General features: G+C 36.2%; 1 protein-coding gene across 1 annotated transcript in view; it reads left to right on the top strand.

The window, feature by feature from the left end:
* The first annotated feature begins 1052 nt into the window (after positions 1-1052).
* The window catches only part of LOC129773836 (uncharacterized), a 71464-nt gene continuing 53455 nt past the window's right edge, over positions 1053-19061 (top strand). The window contains exons 1-10 of the mRNA XM_055777491.1: positions 1053-1198; positions 3674-3844; positions 3902-4102; positions 8083-8225; positions 9037-9118; positions 9180-10190; positions 14165-14750; positions 14805-15034; positions 16242-16530; positions 17791-17933. Coding sequence (XP_055633466.1) covers positions 3752-3844; positions 3902-4102; positions 8083-8225; positions 9037-9118; positions 9180-10190; positions 14165-14750; positions 14805-15034; positions 16242-16530; positions 17791-17933 — 2778 coding nt within the window. The 5' untranslated portion in view covers positions 1053-1198; positions 3674-3751. The remainder of the gene's footprint in view (positions 1199-3673; positions 3845-3901; positions 4103-8082; positions 8226-9036; positions 9119-9179; positions 10191-14164; positions 14751-14804; positions 15035-16241; positions 16531-17790; positions 17934-19061) is intronic.

Here is a 19061-nt window from a genome sequence, read left to right as displayed (position 1 = left end):
GATACAGTGTCGACATCTATTGCCCAAATGAGTGGGTGAGCATACGGGTAAGATACGGTGTCGACATTTACGAAGGTATTGAATTGGTAATGAATCGAACATAAGCTATTGAGATTACTATTGAAAGAATTTCAAAATGGTTTTCGAATGCTCATGACATATTGTTCTGAAGTGGAGGTGATCTGGCGTAGGGGTAACATCCATACCTCTCACGCTCAAGATCACGAGTTCAATTCTCACTCCCGATATTCTTCCAAAAAAGGAAGAAAAAGTGACGAACCAGCCAAAAGTGTTGAAAATCACTATAATACAGAAAAAAAAATTGTTCTGAATGTTCTTCATCCATCACTGAAAGACATTATAATAACAGATCGAATTGTTGAAATTATAATTAGAAACCATTATTAGCAACAACTTTCGTTCTAGATTTTTTCATAGTTTGCATAAAACCTTTCAAGTTATTGATGAGGATATTCATACGATATAATAAAATTGATTTTCATTGATAATTTTCATTTCGAAAATGTGTTAATTTCTCTTACGGCTATGAAAGCAAGAGTTGCTGCATTCCTCAAAGCAATAAAAATGATCGTGTAGGGTTCAAGAATAATGATAATGCCGAATGGAGTGTGTCTCGCTAGTATTGCCCAAGACGGGTCTATGGTACTAGGTGAGGCCGTTTCGTCACTAAGTTGGTTAGTGGAGCGGTATATGAAAACAGCACGGAAGAAAGTAGAAGGGGAATTATTTGCTTGTAGCGTGAAAGAGACAGACTGATCACCAGCGAGCTTCGGCAATAGCGTATTGTGTTTTGTTTACAAACAAAACACAGTAGACTTCCAAGATGGATGAAGAGTGGTTTTAGCAAGTTGGCCCACCTTAGTATATACTTCTAGGCGCCTTGGTATTGCCATTACTGATAATGTCAATGCTACTGATCGTGTGAGGGCCGCCTAAAGACGTCACCCGGGTGGTTTCTTCGCTGATTGATGTTGGGAACTCCTCGGTTGATTTTACTTCAGTGTAAGAAAGGGGTTTTAATTGCTCTACACTATCGGCTTTCCAGTTTACTCGTGTTATCGATAATCATGTTTTTGTTTTGTTTTTTTTTAAATACTCGATTGCTCAGTTTTCTCTAGATTGTCGTCTGTGGTGGACAGAAATTTGTGTTGGGTGCTTGTTTCTCTCGTGGTGCATTGTGAGTGAAAATTATTCATGCTTTTGCAAAACTATGTCAAGTGAACGAGAACTCCAGTTGCTCTTTAATACTTTAAAATAGTGGTTAAGTGAAGTCCTATTCGTTGTGGAGATAGTTAAAAACTATTCTGCTTTGGGAATACTAACAGTTTGAAAGTGCCACAACATGCGTTGACGTAATTATTCGATAGTGTATCTAAAAATGGGCAGCACATTCCGTCAAAATGGTGTTTGTTGGATACAAGTTTCTCATTACCCATTTCCCACAACACAAATGTATCACGTAGACGTGAAGTTAGTGCAAGAGGAAACATCGAGCAGTTAATTTTGTACAAGTGTTTATACAATCCCACCAGCGTTTGTTAGTTATATTTTGATTGACATTATAAAATATGAGAATGGCAATGCATATGCAATTTATTCGAAATAGCGAAAATATTTTCATATTGTCGATGGAATAACCAGCTTCACACCGCTGATCTGCATTTGCAGTTTAGTAAAAATATGGTTGATTGCATTTCGTAATTGAATGCTGTATTATAACACTTGTGAATTGTTGAGTATTCCTTTTTTGATTACAATTTTTTTTATTGAACCTCGGCATTTAAAATTAGAAAATTTATTTACAAGTGCATTTAAACAGCTAGCCAATGATATTTCGCAGTCTACAAATTGAACCCAGCTGGCATTTGCCATGCTATAGATTCTGATTGTTGTTTTGAATAAAATTATGAACCGTTCAAGACAACTGTAAATCAAGTTATCTTCGGGTTATTCTGATATTTAATATAAATATGATCTAAGATGAGAGATGAAAATGCTTCGGATAACTTCGGGGCAAGCATGTTTTTATATTTGAACGAGATGATTTGTTGGAGATTTGAGGTTTGTGTTTTAGTAAGTCTGTAAGATTTTATTAACAGAATGAAACAAGCGAGAGCAAGAATTGAGCAATTATCTGTTAGCTTATTAATTATATAAAAAATAAAAAAAAGGAATGAATAGTGGCAAGTCGCATTTTCTTTTCGTTTTTCATCGAGCGAAGAAATTTCTATTGATCTCCAACATGGTATTGTGTATTGTTTGGATTGATATGCCTATATTACACTCGAAATCGTTTGTCGAACAAACCCCATTCACATTTAGATGAGCCATATGCGAACCCTTGTAGCCATAGGATATTCATTAAAAAGCCAACAACCTGTTGATGGTATTTTTTATCCTTTTGTCCTTTGTGACGTTTTGCACTCCGCATACACTCTCGTGGGACATCCTAGCTCTAGCACACCACTCGGAAATCCCCTCTTATGGGATATCATGTTTTCTATTGATTACAAGGAATTACGATTTTTCAGCGTGACAATTTACAGAAAAATCCTGTGGGCAATCGTTCCATATTAATTTAGTTAAATTAAATTCAGTTTCGAGCGTCTTTTTTGTAAGTGCACTGCAAGCTGAAAACATGTGTTTCGCTATCTTGTTTAGACATCGTATCTTATCACATTGATTGGAAACAAGAATACTTTGTGATCTTTTTTCAAATCATCCATTTTAAAAATTGTAAGGAATCGCAGGACGTGAAATGGTTTCGTATGTGAAAGCTCTAGAATTGGCTTTCAGTCCAAATTTCAGGGCTTGATGTGCTCGTTAATGGCCAGAGCTGTGAGCACTCACTAGGAAACAGTTAAGAATATGCCTGGATTTCAGTGGATCCGTTAGATTCCCGCAAAACGCACAAGATGTGTCCATTGTGATCAGCCATGGTTATTCTTTGATGGTACAATTCTCCCATTGTCTTGTTTGCATATTTTTTTTATTCCATTTATTCATTTATTAGGCTCATTAGCATTTTAGCTGTAACAGAGCCGGGTTTTAATCGTGTACATGTACATATGTTTATGTTTCTATAAATTGTAAATTACACAGTAGTAGTGTAGCCATTTAGGCGTTAGATTTTCTGTTCCATCAAATTATGGTAAATTACACAGTAGTATCTATTTAGGCGTAAGGGTATTCTTTCTGTTCTTCCATTGTTCAGCAGACCGGACAGCGGAGACAGTTGATATTGATCATTGTTGGATTATTCATAGATCAGCAGCCCGATGTTTCTTGCAGAGCAGAGCAGTTGTATGGATGAATCGAGCTTTGTTCCACCGTGGATCGATTTCCATCGCTGATGATGGTTGCGTGGACGTAGTTATTCTATAACAACACAAAGATGGTCTATTGAGGGCCCTGAGTTTGAACTCACGATCGATCGCTTGGTAAGCGAACGCGTAACCAAGTGGCTACGAAGACCCCCTTGTTTGCATATATTATACATGATTTTCTATTTGGCTATGGTATATTGCAATTTTTCTAAGATGACTAGAATAAAAAAAAGACCAATTAGCATAGAAAACTAAGCGGTTATATAGTCGCGATATTCGATTACGCTTCATACGCATACTGATAGTTTTTCTTTTTACATTTTTAGGTACATCTGCTTCGTACATGATCTACGCAAAAGATGTGACATATTTTTACAGGATAAAAAAGTACAAGGTGTTCAAAAATGTCGAAAGATAAGGACAATTCTCCTAACTGTAATGTGGTGTGTTCAATAAGCAGTTACAGCGACACTCGCCCTTCGACCAATAATAAAACAGTGAGTATAGCAAAATTTGGATTATTTTCAGTAACGTATGAATCAACAAATCTGCAGGTTTCCTATGATCCATCTGCCTACATACAAAAAGTAAGGACAACAAGAGCAGCTCCACCAAAACCGGCCTACGATCCATTACAGTTTGTACAATCAAAACCGTGCAATTTAGTGAAATCTGCTCAGGAGCAGGCGAAAAAAGTTGAAACGATAAAAAATTTAAAAGATGATAAGATAGACGAACCCGAGGAATGGCAATGCGTATGTATTGGATTTTGTTTTATCTTTACTAGCAATTATTATGGGTAAACACTATCGGCTTTATTCCTGTTTCCACTTCACGGTGAAAACGAAATGAAGTGTATCCGCGATGACAACAGTACGGTTATTATACAGTAGAACCCCCATTATCCGCGAGCGGATGATCCGTGGTGCGGTTTATCCGCGAACTCGAGTTACATAGTAATTTTATAAACCTATCCTAAATTTGACAATGAGTGGTATGTTTTTGTTCTTCTGTTTTGGTCATAACTTTCACATTATTTGACTACTGGTGTACACGACCTTTCAGATGGATAGTTCAATGATTCCTGTATTGATAAAACATTGTTTTCATACTGAAATATCTGGTTTTTGACGTGGGACTACGTCTAACCGGAGTATATGGGGGGTAAAACGAAAACCTAAACACAGAACATGCAGGAAAAAAAGAAAGATTCCGAATGCTTATAACTCGAACATTTCTTACTGGATCGGAAAGGTGTTTGCATCAATTGATAGGGGATATTTCTACGCTTCTATTGCAATTATTAAAATGTTGTTTTTCATTAGATAAACAATTGAATAACTGTAAAATGTTAAGCAATATCTAAACGCCCTAACTGCCTAGTTTTGATTGGCCCGATTTACGGATTCCCCAACACAGCCATCAAAACCAAGCAGCCTTGGGAAATCTGCATTCCAAATACATGAAAGAATGGGGACTTTTGTTCTCACCGATATGTGTTCCCTAACACAGACTTCAAAACCAAGCAGCGTTGGAGGAATCGCATTGCAAATACATGAAAGCCGGGGCTTTTTTGTTCCGACTGAAATATGTTTCCGTAGCACAGACTTCAAATTCATGGAGCGTGGGGAAATTGGCGTTGCAAATACATGTAAGTCGTGGGCATTTTTGTTCCCGCTGAAATGTGTTTCCCAAACACATTGAATTCGGAAATTGTTTCATTCAATCAAAAATTTAATCAATTCAAACAAATGATTGCTAAGCCAAGGTAGTCCCACGTCAACCTTGCGGTTATATCATAGATATAAACCACACATTTTTTTTGTGTCTCATTTTTAGTCATTTGTTGTGTTATCCGCGATTTTCGTGATCCGCGGTGAGCTAGCCCGACTATTCCGCGGATAATCGGGGTTCCACTGTATTCCTATGAAGTTTGATATTTAACGCTCTTTTAAGCTAAGCTTTTAAGCTAAAAAAAAAAATTACGCGACTATTTATACTCCAATACATTCTATGTCAAACCGATATACTGGTTCTCAGATTTTTGTAAAAAAGTGGTAATTTGGTTCTTTACCGCTAAACATTAGACCCGTATTTTTCCATTTTTTATTCAGGGTGATTAAGGGCATTTCCAGTTCAGGGTGGTCCGAAAAATTAACTTTTTCTTCTTTTTTCCAAAAATGAAATTTTTCAAAAACCATAACTTTTGAAGTACTGTACCGATTCCGATGATCAACATATCAAATCAAAGGCAATGAACTAGTCATCCTCATAAAACCTTACACTTACTCTTGCAAAAAATTGGATTTTGTTTTTATTATTATTGATTGCATTTGTTTTTTTATAGTTTACATAGTCTCGAGACAAAGGGCGCTTTATTTTTTTTTTATTTTGCTTGGAGGCTGAGGTTTTCTACATGACGTTTCTAAAAATCAGAGCCAATTTTTGTTCTTGAGTTATGATTTTTCAAAACTAGCCGATGGTGCGAAAAATCAATGTTCGCTCCCTTTTTTCCACCACAAACATTCATAACCTTTGAACTACTGAACCGATTTGAATGATCGACATATCAAATTAAAGTCAATGGGCGATTCTTGTTTAGGAAAATATCGCACTTGTAAAGGAGATAGAGTCTGTTTTAGTAATTATTGGTTGAAATTGTTTTCCATGTTTTAATTGTTTTCGGACAGACTTCAAAATGCAACTCGGTGCTGATGCGCAACAAGATTTTTGCACCCAGTTGAGCTCTCACTCCTTGTGTACACATGCGCTCTGGTGAATGAGCACGCTCCGAAACACAGATGAAATGTTTTGTTGTCAGCGCCGTTTTTGCGCCCAGTTTTGCGCTGAATTTTGCGTCGTATTTCTATACTGCGCGCTAGAATCTGGATTGCTCTCTCTGTTGAGATATTCTTCTTCACACAAGCGTATACGGTTCGTTTGGAGACGCGCTGTTGTTTTTATGCTTTGTTTAGAACAAGCGAAGACATAGCGGGCGCTAGAATTTGATGTGTATGTGTATGTGTATAGAATGAGGCGCGCATCACACAAGTGAGAAGAGATGTCTAGCATCTGGATTCTGCGTCGGGTACATTTTGCGCTGTCGTGTTTATGAATTTTGTGCACTTCACACCAAGAGAGAAAACGTGTTTGCTTTGAACGCGCGCTGATGAAAAATAAACTCAAGCGCAACGCTGCGTATGTTTTCTGAAGACTGATTTCGGGACCTAGGGAACATATTTTAATATATTTTTTCTTGAAAACTGAGGTTTTTTCACATAACACATCGAAATATCAGAGAGTCTGAGAATGTTTTTTTTCGGTTCCGGATTTTTCAAAGTTAATATGTGTTTTCGTTTTTCGTTTTCGTTCAATATTTCCATGCGACTATAGTACACCTGTTACTTTTCGCCGATGGAGAAAGATAAAGATATTCCGAGATTTCAAATGATGTATATTTTAATATCCCGCGACAAACAATATATAAGTTTCATTCACAATTTATATTTATGTGACTTTCGTTTAGTTTTTATTCTCCGGGTTATTTCCATCCTTTACCCTCATATTCAATCTACCACTAGTCCTAGGAAATTAATATTCCGTTATTATAGGTTTTTATTAGCAAAATTATAATTCCTTTTACCCTTTGTTCGATTCGTAGGATATAAGAATTTCAGGTTAAGCTCAAATAATAGTCTTAGTTAATATATATTAATCTACAATAGAATTTTAAATTTTCATTACAATAGGCGTTACATTTTAATCACAGTTTTCCTTACTGTGATACGCTCAATAATTTTAAGAAATTATTTTTATTTTAGAAAAAATTTTTAGGATAATCAATTCAGTTTTACTGCACTGCAAGTTCTACGCATGGAAATCGCCTCTATTCATTTTATTATATACCCAATAGATTTTGTTCGCTTATCCATCCGTCATTCTACGGCATGGGCGTGCGGCTTTGACTGGGGCACATATATCTTAGGAGCAACACAACACCGAGGGGTTGTAACAACACCTATGTAACTAGAATCCAATTGTTACGCAAGAGTGGTATTTTTCCAACTCATTGGCTTCAAATTTATACATTGATCATCTGAATCGGCTCAGTAGCTCAAAAGTTATGAATTTTTGAGAAAAGTCATTTTTTGAAAAAAAAAAAAAGGAGAAAAATGATTTATTATTAACACGTTGACTGCCACGTCAGTCATCGGTGACTGACGCCGAGTTTTCACTCAGGCTGCGTCAGTCACCAGTGACTGACAGTATAACATATGATAATAAGGTTAACTCATATATTCATATAACCTAATAAGCATTCCCTTTTGAACAAAAATACGATGAAAAAGAAACGATGGCCCTCATAAGTTTAAAAACTTCCATAGAGTCGCACTCAACGTGTTAAATTTAAAAAAAAAATATGGCGCCCCGATCCAATTTCTGCGCAACTGCGCCTTTTTAAGAGAAGCTAATTGGCTTCAATTTAATATGTTAATCATCGGAATAGGTCCAGCAGTTCAAAAGTTATGAATTTTTGAAATAAAATAATTTTCGGAAAAAGGTCAAAGATCAGATTTTTCGGACCACCCTAAAATGGAAATGGGCACCCTAATGAAAAAATAAAAAATAAGAATAAATTACCACTCTTCACGAAAATCGGAGAACCACTATATCGGTTTGGCATGGAATGGCTGAATATATATCTCGCGCGTCTAATTTTCTTTTACTTTCACAGAACTTAGATAATTGGAAATCATCGAGAAGGAAACGTGTCGAGCATATAATCGATCGTGTGGTAGAGGTGAAAAAAATCGAACTTGAAGAACACAATCGACAAAGAAGAAAATCTAAAACATTCAACGAGATGATTGAAGAACGGTGAGTAATATAAATTAGATATTGTTTTCTTAATTAATTTAATATGTATGATGAACTGTGAGTAATTCCTGGATCGTATGCTTGACATGCATACGACCAATTGATTACCCACAGCGACCAGGATTGCTTTGTAGTGTTTGCTCTCCACGTCTGAATGAGCACGATGGGACGATGAGAATTTTTAGCAGCAATTTGTGCCGAACCACGTTGTCTCGGTAAAAACTAAACAATGAATTGAGACCGAATAAAATAATGCTAGGAAGGCCTCGATCTAGAGCAGCTATACTCAATCTGCGGCCCACCAGGCTCGTTTGGTAGGCCCGCCTAGCCTGTTATCATTTTGTATGTGTAACAATCACGAAAACTTAGAAATCATTTGGGAAACATGAGATAAGAATAACGAAGTTTAACACATTAAACATTACACATCTACATATTAGTTAGTTGTTTAGTTAAGCGGTATTAGTAGATTAAATATCTATTAAATACATTTAATCCGAACGTTAGGGCTAATCCTGTCGACATTAGTGAATAAAAATGAAAATATCGATATGAAAATATGAATATAAAATCATTACCTTTTTTTGACATTATTATCACCGGCCACGGGAGCAATATTATTTTTTTCACATTAGAGAATTTAAATATAAGAATAATTTTTTTCATAGAAAACCGAGAAAACCGATGTTTATGTTGCTTCTATCCATATTGTGATCAACAATATCTCCTATTACGGCTGCTTCTCTTAGTCTTATGTTTCCATATATTATCCTTCGGAATATTATATTTTATGTTTTGTTTTATTTTTTAGCAATTCGAGACGTCACATACCTTTGCCTATATATACCGATGACGACAATGATTTGACAGACCTAGGAATATGCAGCCCTGATGTACGCTTTAATTGTAAGATTATAATTTTTCTTAGAATTTTATTTTTGAAAACAATTTCAGTCATCAAGTAAAATTAACCCGAACGTAACGAGAGATGAACAACCAGATAGCAATCCAACCACTACCATCGATTTGAGTGAATACACGTACGAGGGCGCAATTGAAGATTACAAAAGTAGAATATCACGAGCTGGACATGGTGTTAGAAAAAGTGAAATCAATCAATGTAAACAGATATACTCTGACGAAAATCATAACGTAGGGAATTCATATGCACACAAACTTGGAGTAAATACAAAAAACGATGAATATAAGGATAACACACTATTGTCTGATATGCCCAAAATTGACATATTGAAGCGAAAAGAATTGTTTGAAAAGGAACAAATAAATTGTGCATGTGAAAACAAGCGTCACTCCACGGACTTTGTCAATACTGTAAGCATGAGGGAGCGATTATCGCAATTACAACTATGTCAAACAAATGATTCCAAAGAGAACGAAAATGACATAGGTATAATTAATTCGCGAACGGGTATTGTGAGAAGTAGATCAAAACTGTTCGAAGCAGAGATAACCAGTACTGTCGGAAATCCTGAAATGACACCGAAGGACTCCATCAATTTTTCATCATCTGCAAAACATAATAATATTCAAGGGGTTGTAAAGGACAATAACCCTGCTGCTTTGGAAAGCATTACCAATTCGGTATCTGTTGAAAATATAGCAAACGATTCCGATGTTACAGAGAGATCAAGTGTTGCGAATATGTATGACACAATTCTAACGCAACATCAAATACCAGAACCGACAGATATTGAAAACGTGGACACGGACCACGAAGATAGTGGTGTCCATACTACGGATGTATCTTGTTCAGTTTCCCAAACCGAGGATCAGAATGACGAAATAGGGCAGCACATTGAAGCCACAGCGACAATAAAGCTTAACGCTGTGGATGATTCTGACGAAACGATATTTTTAAGGCAACGACGAAACGTTGAAAAAACTTACGTAATCGACGCTGATAATTTTATACAAGTAGATAGCGATGATGCGAATAACGACAATGTAAGTTTTCCAACATAGCGTGTGGCGGATGCAAAATGTTGAATCTTGTTTTAGGTTGACTAATGCTACTAATGCAGTTTGATTAACAATGGCGCAGGGTCAAATTTCATGAATTGATGGTGACGGTGGTGGTGGATAGGAATCCAATTTAAAAATTATTATTAATATAAATTTTCCCTTTTCGATAGACTGCACTAACATTAGTCCTAATGTGGTATGATTGAGAAAAAAAAATTACGTTCAACGAATAGTTTGCTGGGACCCGAGAAAGAAATTCAGACATTTTCAAGGCACAAGGCACGCCTGTATCAGACAATATCAACGCTGGCGGGCTCATATCCAGTGATCCCTGATCGTTCGATTAATCGAATACTTCATACAAAAACCGATTATTAATCGCACGAATACTGTACAACCAATAATCGAACGAATAACTCGCGTCGATAAGTCGATCCAAATTCAGAGAAAAATGCTGGTATGGCCACAGCAGCTTTAATTGTTTTAGAGGTGTTTCGATCATATTGAATTTACAATGTAGTGGCTGATTCGACCTAGTAAACGCCTTGGTCTGCATGTTGTTGTCAGTGGACGTTTGCTTTGTCAATACAGCGAAGTATTTCAGGATTATTTACTGCTATTTTTGCATAAAAACCACCGTAATAATTGCGTAGTCCACGAATCGGAAACTGGTTGTAATTCATGCGAAAATGATTTTAATTTTGTAAAGGAGTGATAGTTTACCATCTTATTCTACTCATTCTGATCTACTCATATTGTAACGGAACAATATTATAGAATGTTGACTTATGCAATTTTAGTTGAATATAAACCGGAATGGATGATTTTAATAGCTGTAGTGTCGGAAGATGATCCGTTTTTTCTATTTCAATATAAATAATAGAAAATGCATATTGCAGCTAAACATTTCTGAAGTTTCTAAATTGTGTTATCGACCGACTATTTGGCATGGTAACGGGCAGCGATGCCAATCATCCTGATTTTTCAGGATTTCCCAGACTTTTAGGCACGTTCCCTGATATCCTGACAAACACTCTATTTTCCCTGGTTTTACTGAAATGATCCTGATTTATTCTGATTTTTGTATTTACTTCATCAGAATAAAAAATATCCGCAATAATAATAATGGGATCCATGCCAAAGATTCCTTGATTGGAACTGGGAGCTGTCATAATTCGCGTTGATGGTGTTGAGCTTCCAAATAAAATAGCGCTAAATATAATAATTGATTTTCAGGAGGAATGAACACGGTTTTAAAAAATAAATTATGAATGGAAATTAACTTCTCCTTATCAAATTAGTATTCTATGCAAACTAAAACCACTTTTTCATGTGGTGAAAAAATCTCATAGGAAAATTATGTCTGAAGACACAATTCGTACCAAAAATCGGCACGAACTTTCTGGACAACTCAATATGAACTATCCTGATTTTTTTTTCATTCTTTCTGATTTTTGAAAATTATAGTTGGCAACCCTGGTAACGGGTATTTCAATAGTAGACCGATAGGGACAGCAAACGACGCCATATTTTTCCCGCTCTCTTGACATTTCTCTTCAGTAAGGTTTGCCATTTTAAAATGAAATCTACGTCCAATTTATGGTCGTCATAATCGTCCTGTCAGATCAACAATTGAGCGTCTAGTGGGAAAATTTGAATCCCCAATACCAGTGAGACAAAGAAGTGCCCTCAGTGTCGAGAGTATTGCTGCCGCTAGCGCATCATTTGAGGAAGAGCTAAATTAATCTCTCACATGTCGTTCTTAAGCGTTGGGCATCTCTGTGACGTCGTTGAGGCGAATTTTGTGAAAAGATCTTGGCCTACATTCTTACAAGATCCAATTGACGCAAGAACTGAGACCGCTTGGCCAGCAGAAGCGTATTATGTTCGTGAAATGGGCTGAGCAACAACTTGAAAATAATCCGGATTTTCATCGAAAAATCAGCTTCAGCGATGGGGCTCATTTCTGGCTGAATGACTTCGTCAACAAGCAAAATATGCGTTATTGGTCAGGCAGCAATCCACACGTACTCCATGAGTTGCCATTGCATCCCGAAAAAAATACGGATTGGTGCGGTTTATGGTCCGGCGGTGTCATTAGGTCGTACTTCTTCCGTCATGATCAAGACCGGCACATTATTGTGAATGGGAATCGCTAACGCTCAATGATAACCGAATATTTTTAGCCCGAATTGGATGATATGGACTTGAACAATATGTGGTTTCAACAATACAGCGCCACTAGCCACACAGCGAATTTAACCACCGATTTATTGAAAACTAATTTTGGTGAGCGTGTTATCTCACGAAATGGCCCAGTCAATTGGCCGCCTCGGTCGTGCGATTTGACGCCTTTAGATCATTTACTGTGGGACTACCGCAAGTCTATGGTCTATGCCAACGAGCCAGTGACAATTGATGAACTTCATACGAATATCGAACGTGAAATTGCAGCAGTATCGGCCGATTTACGCTTGAAAACCGTCGAAAATTGGGTTCAGGGTCTGGACTTCTGCAAGCGTGCCAGTGGTGGCCATGTAAAAGAAATCGAGTTCCATACATAATGGCATCAAATCAAATGTACTTTCACGTGAATAAAGAATTTCATTGATATCCAAAACCGTTTTTGTTTTATTTGAAAAAAAAAACCTTTTGTGGCGCTCTTATTGAAAAACCCGATATTACTAGATGATATCTACTGATTACAGTACTTCGGCGATTTCTTCATTCTGGTGGATTGAATGATTTACTACTATCAATAAGAATAGCTGGCTCGCTCCCAGTTTGTCTTCACGAAAATCGAATATATAAAATAAGACGGAATGATACTTTAATTGAAAAAACCAGGATTCTGCAAAGAATCGTTTTATCCTATCACGTAAAAAATCTGTGTGATACGGAAAAGTTACCTTTAGTTCGACATTTAGCTAATTGGACAGACCTGTAATGCGACACGTATAATGGGACATTTTCGCCTCTAACGGGTGTTAAATAAAAACTGAGAATTTTTTCAATAACATGTAAAAAAAAATTTTTTTTCATCGATTTCAGTATTATTATCGATGAAAAAATTTCAGTATTATGTATCTATTTCAGTATATTAATAACATAACTCAAATTATGGATCCAGATTGGAAGTTCCGCTCTCATCGCGAATGTCCAATTACAGGTCACAATCGCCTCCAATGCGACACTGAATGTGCCTCGGTATGTCGAATTAGAGGCAACTCATCGCATTTTCATTTCAATAATGATTATCATTGTTTCGGAAGGAATTTTTTGCACGATGCAAAGCTTGTTTTCATTTTCAAAGCTGACGAAGGGATATTACAAACATGTCGGTAAACCAAACAGCATCCGCAGCACCACTAGTTGATAGAAATAATTACAAGTACAAATAATTATAACGGCAAAAAAATTCTAGCAAATTAGTAAAATTAGTCTAACTAATTATTCCTCTTTAGTTATATTTTGGGCGATTAATCGTATCGAATAACGAACAGCTGAAAAATATTCTATTAGTTGATGAGCGATTAATTTCAAAAACCAGGGATCACTACTCATATCGTCTTGTTAAAAATTAAAAAATTCTCTGTTTGGAGATACCTAAAGCTTGGTTGATTGGTTCAACAACATTCAATAACAGCTATGGATGTTGGTAATATGACCGATTTTTTCTGATTTAGAAATGATCATGTTTTGAGACCCAACAAGGCTCGATGTTTTGAATACTTCTGTTTTTTTCGAAAGTTTTAACCATAACACTTTTTTGATACTGGCTATGGATAGTTAAATTAACTACAGCATACAAGGACAAACTTAAACGTCATGTTAATGCAGGTCTTTGGTTGGGTTTGGTTTGGTTAGTTACAGTTCAATGCAAGCAAAATCATTTCATATAAAAGGTACCGATCACTCTATTAAAGTAACACATTTATATTAATTCTATTTTGCAGGTCCTTGACGATGCATTGGAAATTGCCTTCCAACAGATAGATAACATGGACGGAATTGATACACAAACAAAACAATCAACAGAACCGGAGCCAATTTATCACAACATTATGTGCAATCAGGAAGGATTATCACACGGTATTTCAAAGCCCACAAACGATGTTGAACCCTACTATCAAGTTCCCAAAGTACCACATGAACCTTTTTACGAAGTACCAAAGACTATTCCATTGTATGAGAATATAGCTATGTTTCATCCCACTTTACGCAAAGAAGATACTACAGCTAACGATGGCTTAGAATACACAATCCGCATGCACAATCCCGAACCACCGAAGGAGAAACCCCCACCTCCACCAGTCCATTATGAAGACGCAGCCTTGGGAGATAACAGCTTCAGCAGTAGTAATTCAACGAATCGCATAAAGAACACAATTCGTAGTAAACGATCGAGCTTTCTTGCTATGGATGCTGTGCTATCGTTGGATGAAACATCAAACGAGCTTGATGCAGCTTCTTCTCCTAGCGTACATTCAACTCTTCACAATGAACAGCTTAAAAGCAGCTTATATGATAATTATGAATTTGGTATTTATAGTCGGTGTTGTTGAAATTGCAAAACATGAATTTTATAACTTTTAGCCGAGAGCCGGGATTCAGGAATGTCGGAGAACCATTCTCGTCAAAGTAGCGATTTATTTACAACATCATCAGATGATCCCGAGTACAACGTTAAATCGAAAGACAACGAAACACACATTGTATGCAGAAACTACCCCTCAACTTCTTTTCCGAAGCATGAATTATTCCAACAAAATATCGATAGCGGGACGAAATATCAATCCTACAACAAGCAACTAGTAGAACATCTGGTAAGTATTATGCATATATCTCTGAAAAGCTTAGTTGGATCATTAGACATTTGAGTTGACGCTCATGTATACATTCTGTCAAATATAAGGGCCTTATTCCCGAATACACTACACGTGAAAACAATGTGGAGTGAGTACAACCTTATTCCGGATTGCACGCCACTGTAAATATTTGGTTGAATTCATTATGAATACACCAAGTTCATCCACCGATGTTATTCTGGTTTACACTTCACGCTCTCGCTTGTGTAAACAGAGCGATTCCCCGTGCTCATCATAATCATACACTCTCCCAAAAAGTTAGTATATATGACGAGTTTTTTGGTAAATATTACCAATGATTAATAATATTTGAATCTACTTGAATCTATTTTTCAAGTGCGTTTTGGTTGAAAAAAAATTCTTACAGCTTTTTTTCCCCATGCTGTCAAACGTTTCTCATATAAAAAGAGCAAACGTTTTCGTTTGCTCTTTTCGGGCTTTGTTTATTAACCTTTTGTGACTGAAATAGAATTGAAATAAAGGTTGTAATTTGGGTAATTCGTATTTTTAGAAAGGAAAAAGTTCAAATAATACAACTCTAGTGTTCGAAATAATTAAAACCTAACATTTGGCGAGAAGTAAAATTGAATTACAATTAAGTTTAGAGGAGTTTTGAAGTCAATAAGACTGAAATTTCTGAAAATACCAAAACTAATTTCTGCAAATCTACCGAATTGTCAGTTGTGCTTTCATGATTTCAAACGCTCGCATTAATTGATGAAAAAATGTAGAAACTTTTTTCCTTCCTGATTATTGACATTTCAATTGGTTTCTTTTTGACTACCAATTTGATTCTATTCGCATGACCCAGATTCGTACATATTACGCGATAAGGATGGTAAACAAATGTTAAATCGGCCAATATAACCCAGTAGAAGCATTCGGTTCAACGTTGATTTAACATACACCCTAAACATGTTATGTTAACCCAACCTTAATGCTTATATTTTATTTTATTTATTGATCTTTTGTATGCATATTTGTTCATTTATTGAACTAACTAACTTTTTTAAATTATTCATTGAACTATCTAAACTATAGACATCTGATCCTGCATCGATTGGGTCTGATCCACGGCTACAAATTAGGAAAAAATACACAATCATTACCACAAATAGCTACGCCAGACTACTCAATTCTCACCATTATCCTCTCCCTGGACCAGCGTGTAATTACTTTTAAGCCAAACACAATCGGGAAATATCACGAAGCTGACGAAACCCTGGCGGCATTAGGTGAGGCCTGCTCTATGCCCCGTTGCAATATTGACTTGACGCGCAGCCTCAGTGGATACGGAACCTCTGTCGTGACGAATCCGGAAAACATCCAATTGATCGAACCACCTATCACAATCTGCAAAGCGTTTATGAAGTTGTCCTTGACCAAATCCAATAGCATGAAGATGAATCTAGGACTCGACAGGGTTCGTTTTTGTGTTTCGAAGTACCCAGATTCCTAATTATTGAAGTAATGTCTTCAAATTCTCCCGCAGCAGACGAGGACGAATCATTGCTATCCAATATGTATCAATATTAATTAAAGAACATAAATTGAATTGATTGTCAAGAATATTACTTACCTGTCCCGAATTTGGGTTCGACCTTCTTCTGTGAAGAAATCAATATCGGAAAGTAGTGCCGTTCAACTCAATTATCTACTCGGTAATTAGACTAATAATGTTATATTCACATTTTCTTCGCGGTTGCCAGTAATGACAATCGTAAAAAATACTAACACCGCGAAGTAAAATGAATCATTCGTTGGTAGGGATGTGTATTGCATCTGACATTCATTTTACAAACGATTGGTAATATTTACAGAAAATATGTACATTCTACTAATGTTTGAATTACAAAAGATTTGGAAGCTTTTTTTTAGTAATCCATTTTCTGGGTGCATCGACACAACTCGAGGATAAACAAAATAAAATACAACTGACGTTTCTCCTAGAAACGACATTGGAAATGAACACACGGCCATTTTGGTATCCACTCCACTTAATACACGAAGTTCATTTTTACACTTCACGAAACGGGAATAAGTACAACAAAGTGAAGTGAGATGTAAGGGTAGTGGGAACGTAAGTGTACGTGGATACGGTAATAAGGCCCTAAATATATACCGAGAACTTGCGTGTTTTGAAGAAAATGCTTTATATATCATCTACATTTATATTATCGCCTTCTAAATAGGCTCATTCTGGAGCAATACACTTTTTCCAATGAAAGATTCAGCCATTGGAACACTTTCTATGGCTGTATTCAGGAATTGCCTTCAATTAACGCAGCGAATGTTGAATTATCGAAGCAATTGATACCAATGCAACATCATTTCATTGCTATGTATTTTGTATAGCAGCCATTGTAATATTTCAACCTGGTCAAGTTTTTCATTCTGTGAAATGAACTAAACTCGACTAGTCGTCTCAACTTTATTTTCTCCAATTGATTCCCTGCGGTTAAACATCGAACAGGTATGAGCCCAGGCGGAAGCTACTGATCGGAAAATAAAGTTTTGCTGTTTTTTCTCGAAGCAATGGTGTTGCCACAGCGACATCGAGTAACTGGCAACAATTTCTTCTAAGGGTGGGTTTAGACTAGTGATATATTCATGTGAAGAAATATGATGAGATTTATAGAAATCGCATCAACCGTTTACACTAGCGTGAACTTCTATAATGAATATATTCATATCTTATGGCGGGTTTACATTAGGGATTAAATCGAAAGACAACGAAACACACATTGTATGCAGAAACTACCCCTCAACTTCTTTTCCGAAGCATGAATTATTCCAACAAAATATCGATAGCGGGACGAAATATCAATCCTACAACAAGCAACTAGTAGAACATCTGGTAAGTATTATGCATATATCTCTGAAAAGCTTAGTTGGATCATTAGACATTTGAGTTGACGCTCATGTATACATTCTGTCAAATATAAGGGCCTTATTCCCGAATACACTACACGTGAAAACAATGTGGAGTGAGTACAACCTTATTCCGGATTGCACGCCACTGTAAATATTTGGTTGAATTCATTATGAATACACCAAGTTCATCCACCGATGTTATTCTGGTTTACACTTCACGCTCTCGCTTGTGTAAACAGAGCGATTCCCCGTGCTCATCATAATCATACACTCTCCCAAAAAGTTAGTATATATGACGAGTTTTTTGGTAAATATTACCAATGATTAATAATATTTGAATCTACTTGAATCTATTTTTCAAGTGCGTTTTGGTTGAAAAAAAATTCTTACAGCTTTTTATATGATGAGATTTATAGAAATCGCATCAACCGTTTACACTAGCGTGAACTTCTATAATGAATATATTCATATCTTATGGCGGGTTTACATTAGGGAGATCTATAGCTATAGATGGATTTATTCACGTGAAAATAGGTGTAAATGGGTGAGAATAAATATGATACACTTATTCGAGGTATATATAACTTGAATAAATTCAGCATATGTAAACGCTTGTGAATTTCTCACTGGTGAGAAATCACTGAAGTTGGGTGCAGTTCTACTTCAGGTGAATAAATTTATATTTATTCTCACCCGTTTACACCTATTTTCACGTGAATAAATCCATCTATAGCTATAGATCTCCCTAATGTAAACCCGCCATAATACCGCACAACGAGCCGCCAGCCTACGCTTGAAGGACTCTAAACGTCGAAACGTCATTCAGCGGAAAGAGAAGGGCTAAAATCATAAACAGATCGCATGCGGGTGAAAATTTATAAATTGATTCGTTGAAATTTGTAATATTTAGTGTTATTGAAACGTTTTTTTGTAAAAAGCCTATCGGAGGTAAATGTAATGTTATTTCCCTATATGTATTTATATAATTTAACATTATTCAGGTCCATTTCTAAAACAATTCCGATATTGTTGGTTTATTAAAGAGACTTTAAACTCTGAGAGTTCATTCGTCTCTAAAATCAGCAGAAAAGAAAGGCTAAGACTTTATATA

This window comes from Toxorhynchites rutilus, chromosome 3 (genome assembly GCF_029784135.1).
Source record: "Toxorhynchites rutilus septentrionalis strain SRP chromosome 3, ASM2978413v1, whole genome shotgun sequence".
NCBI lineage: Eukaryota > Metazoa > Arthropoda > Insecta > Diptera > Culicidae > Toxorhynchites > Toxorhynchites rutilus.
The sequence above is the reverse complement of the archived record's forward strand: the minus strand, read 5'-3'. Positions and strand labels throughout refer to the sequence as shown.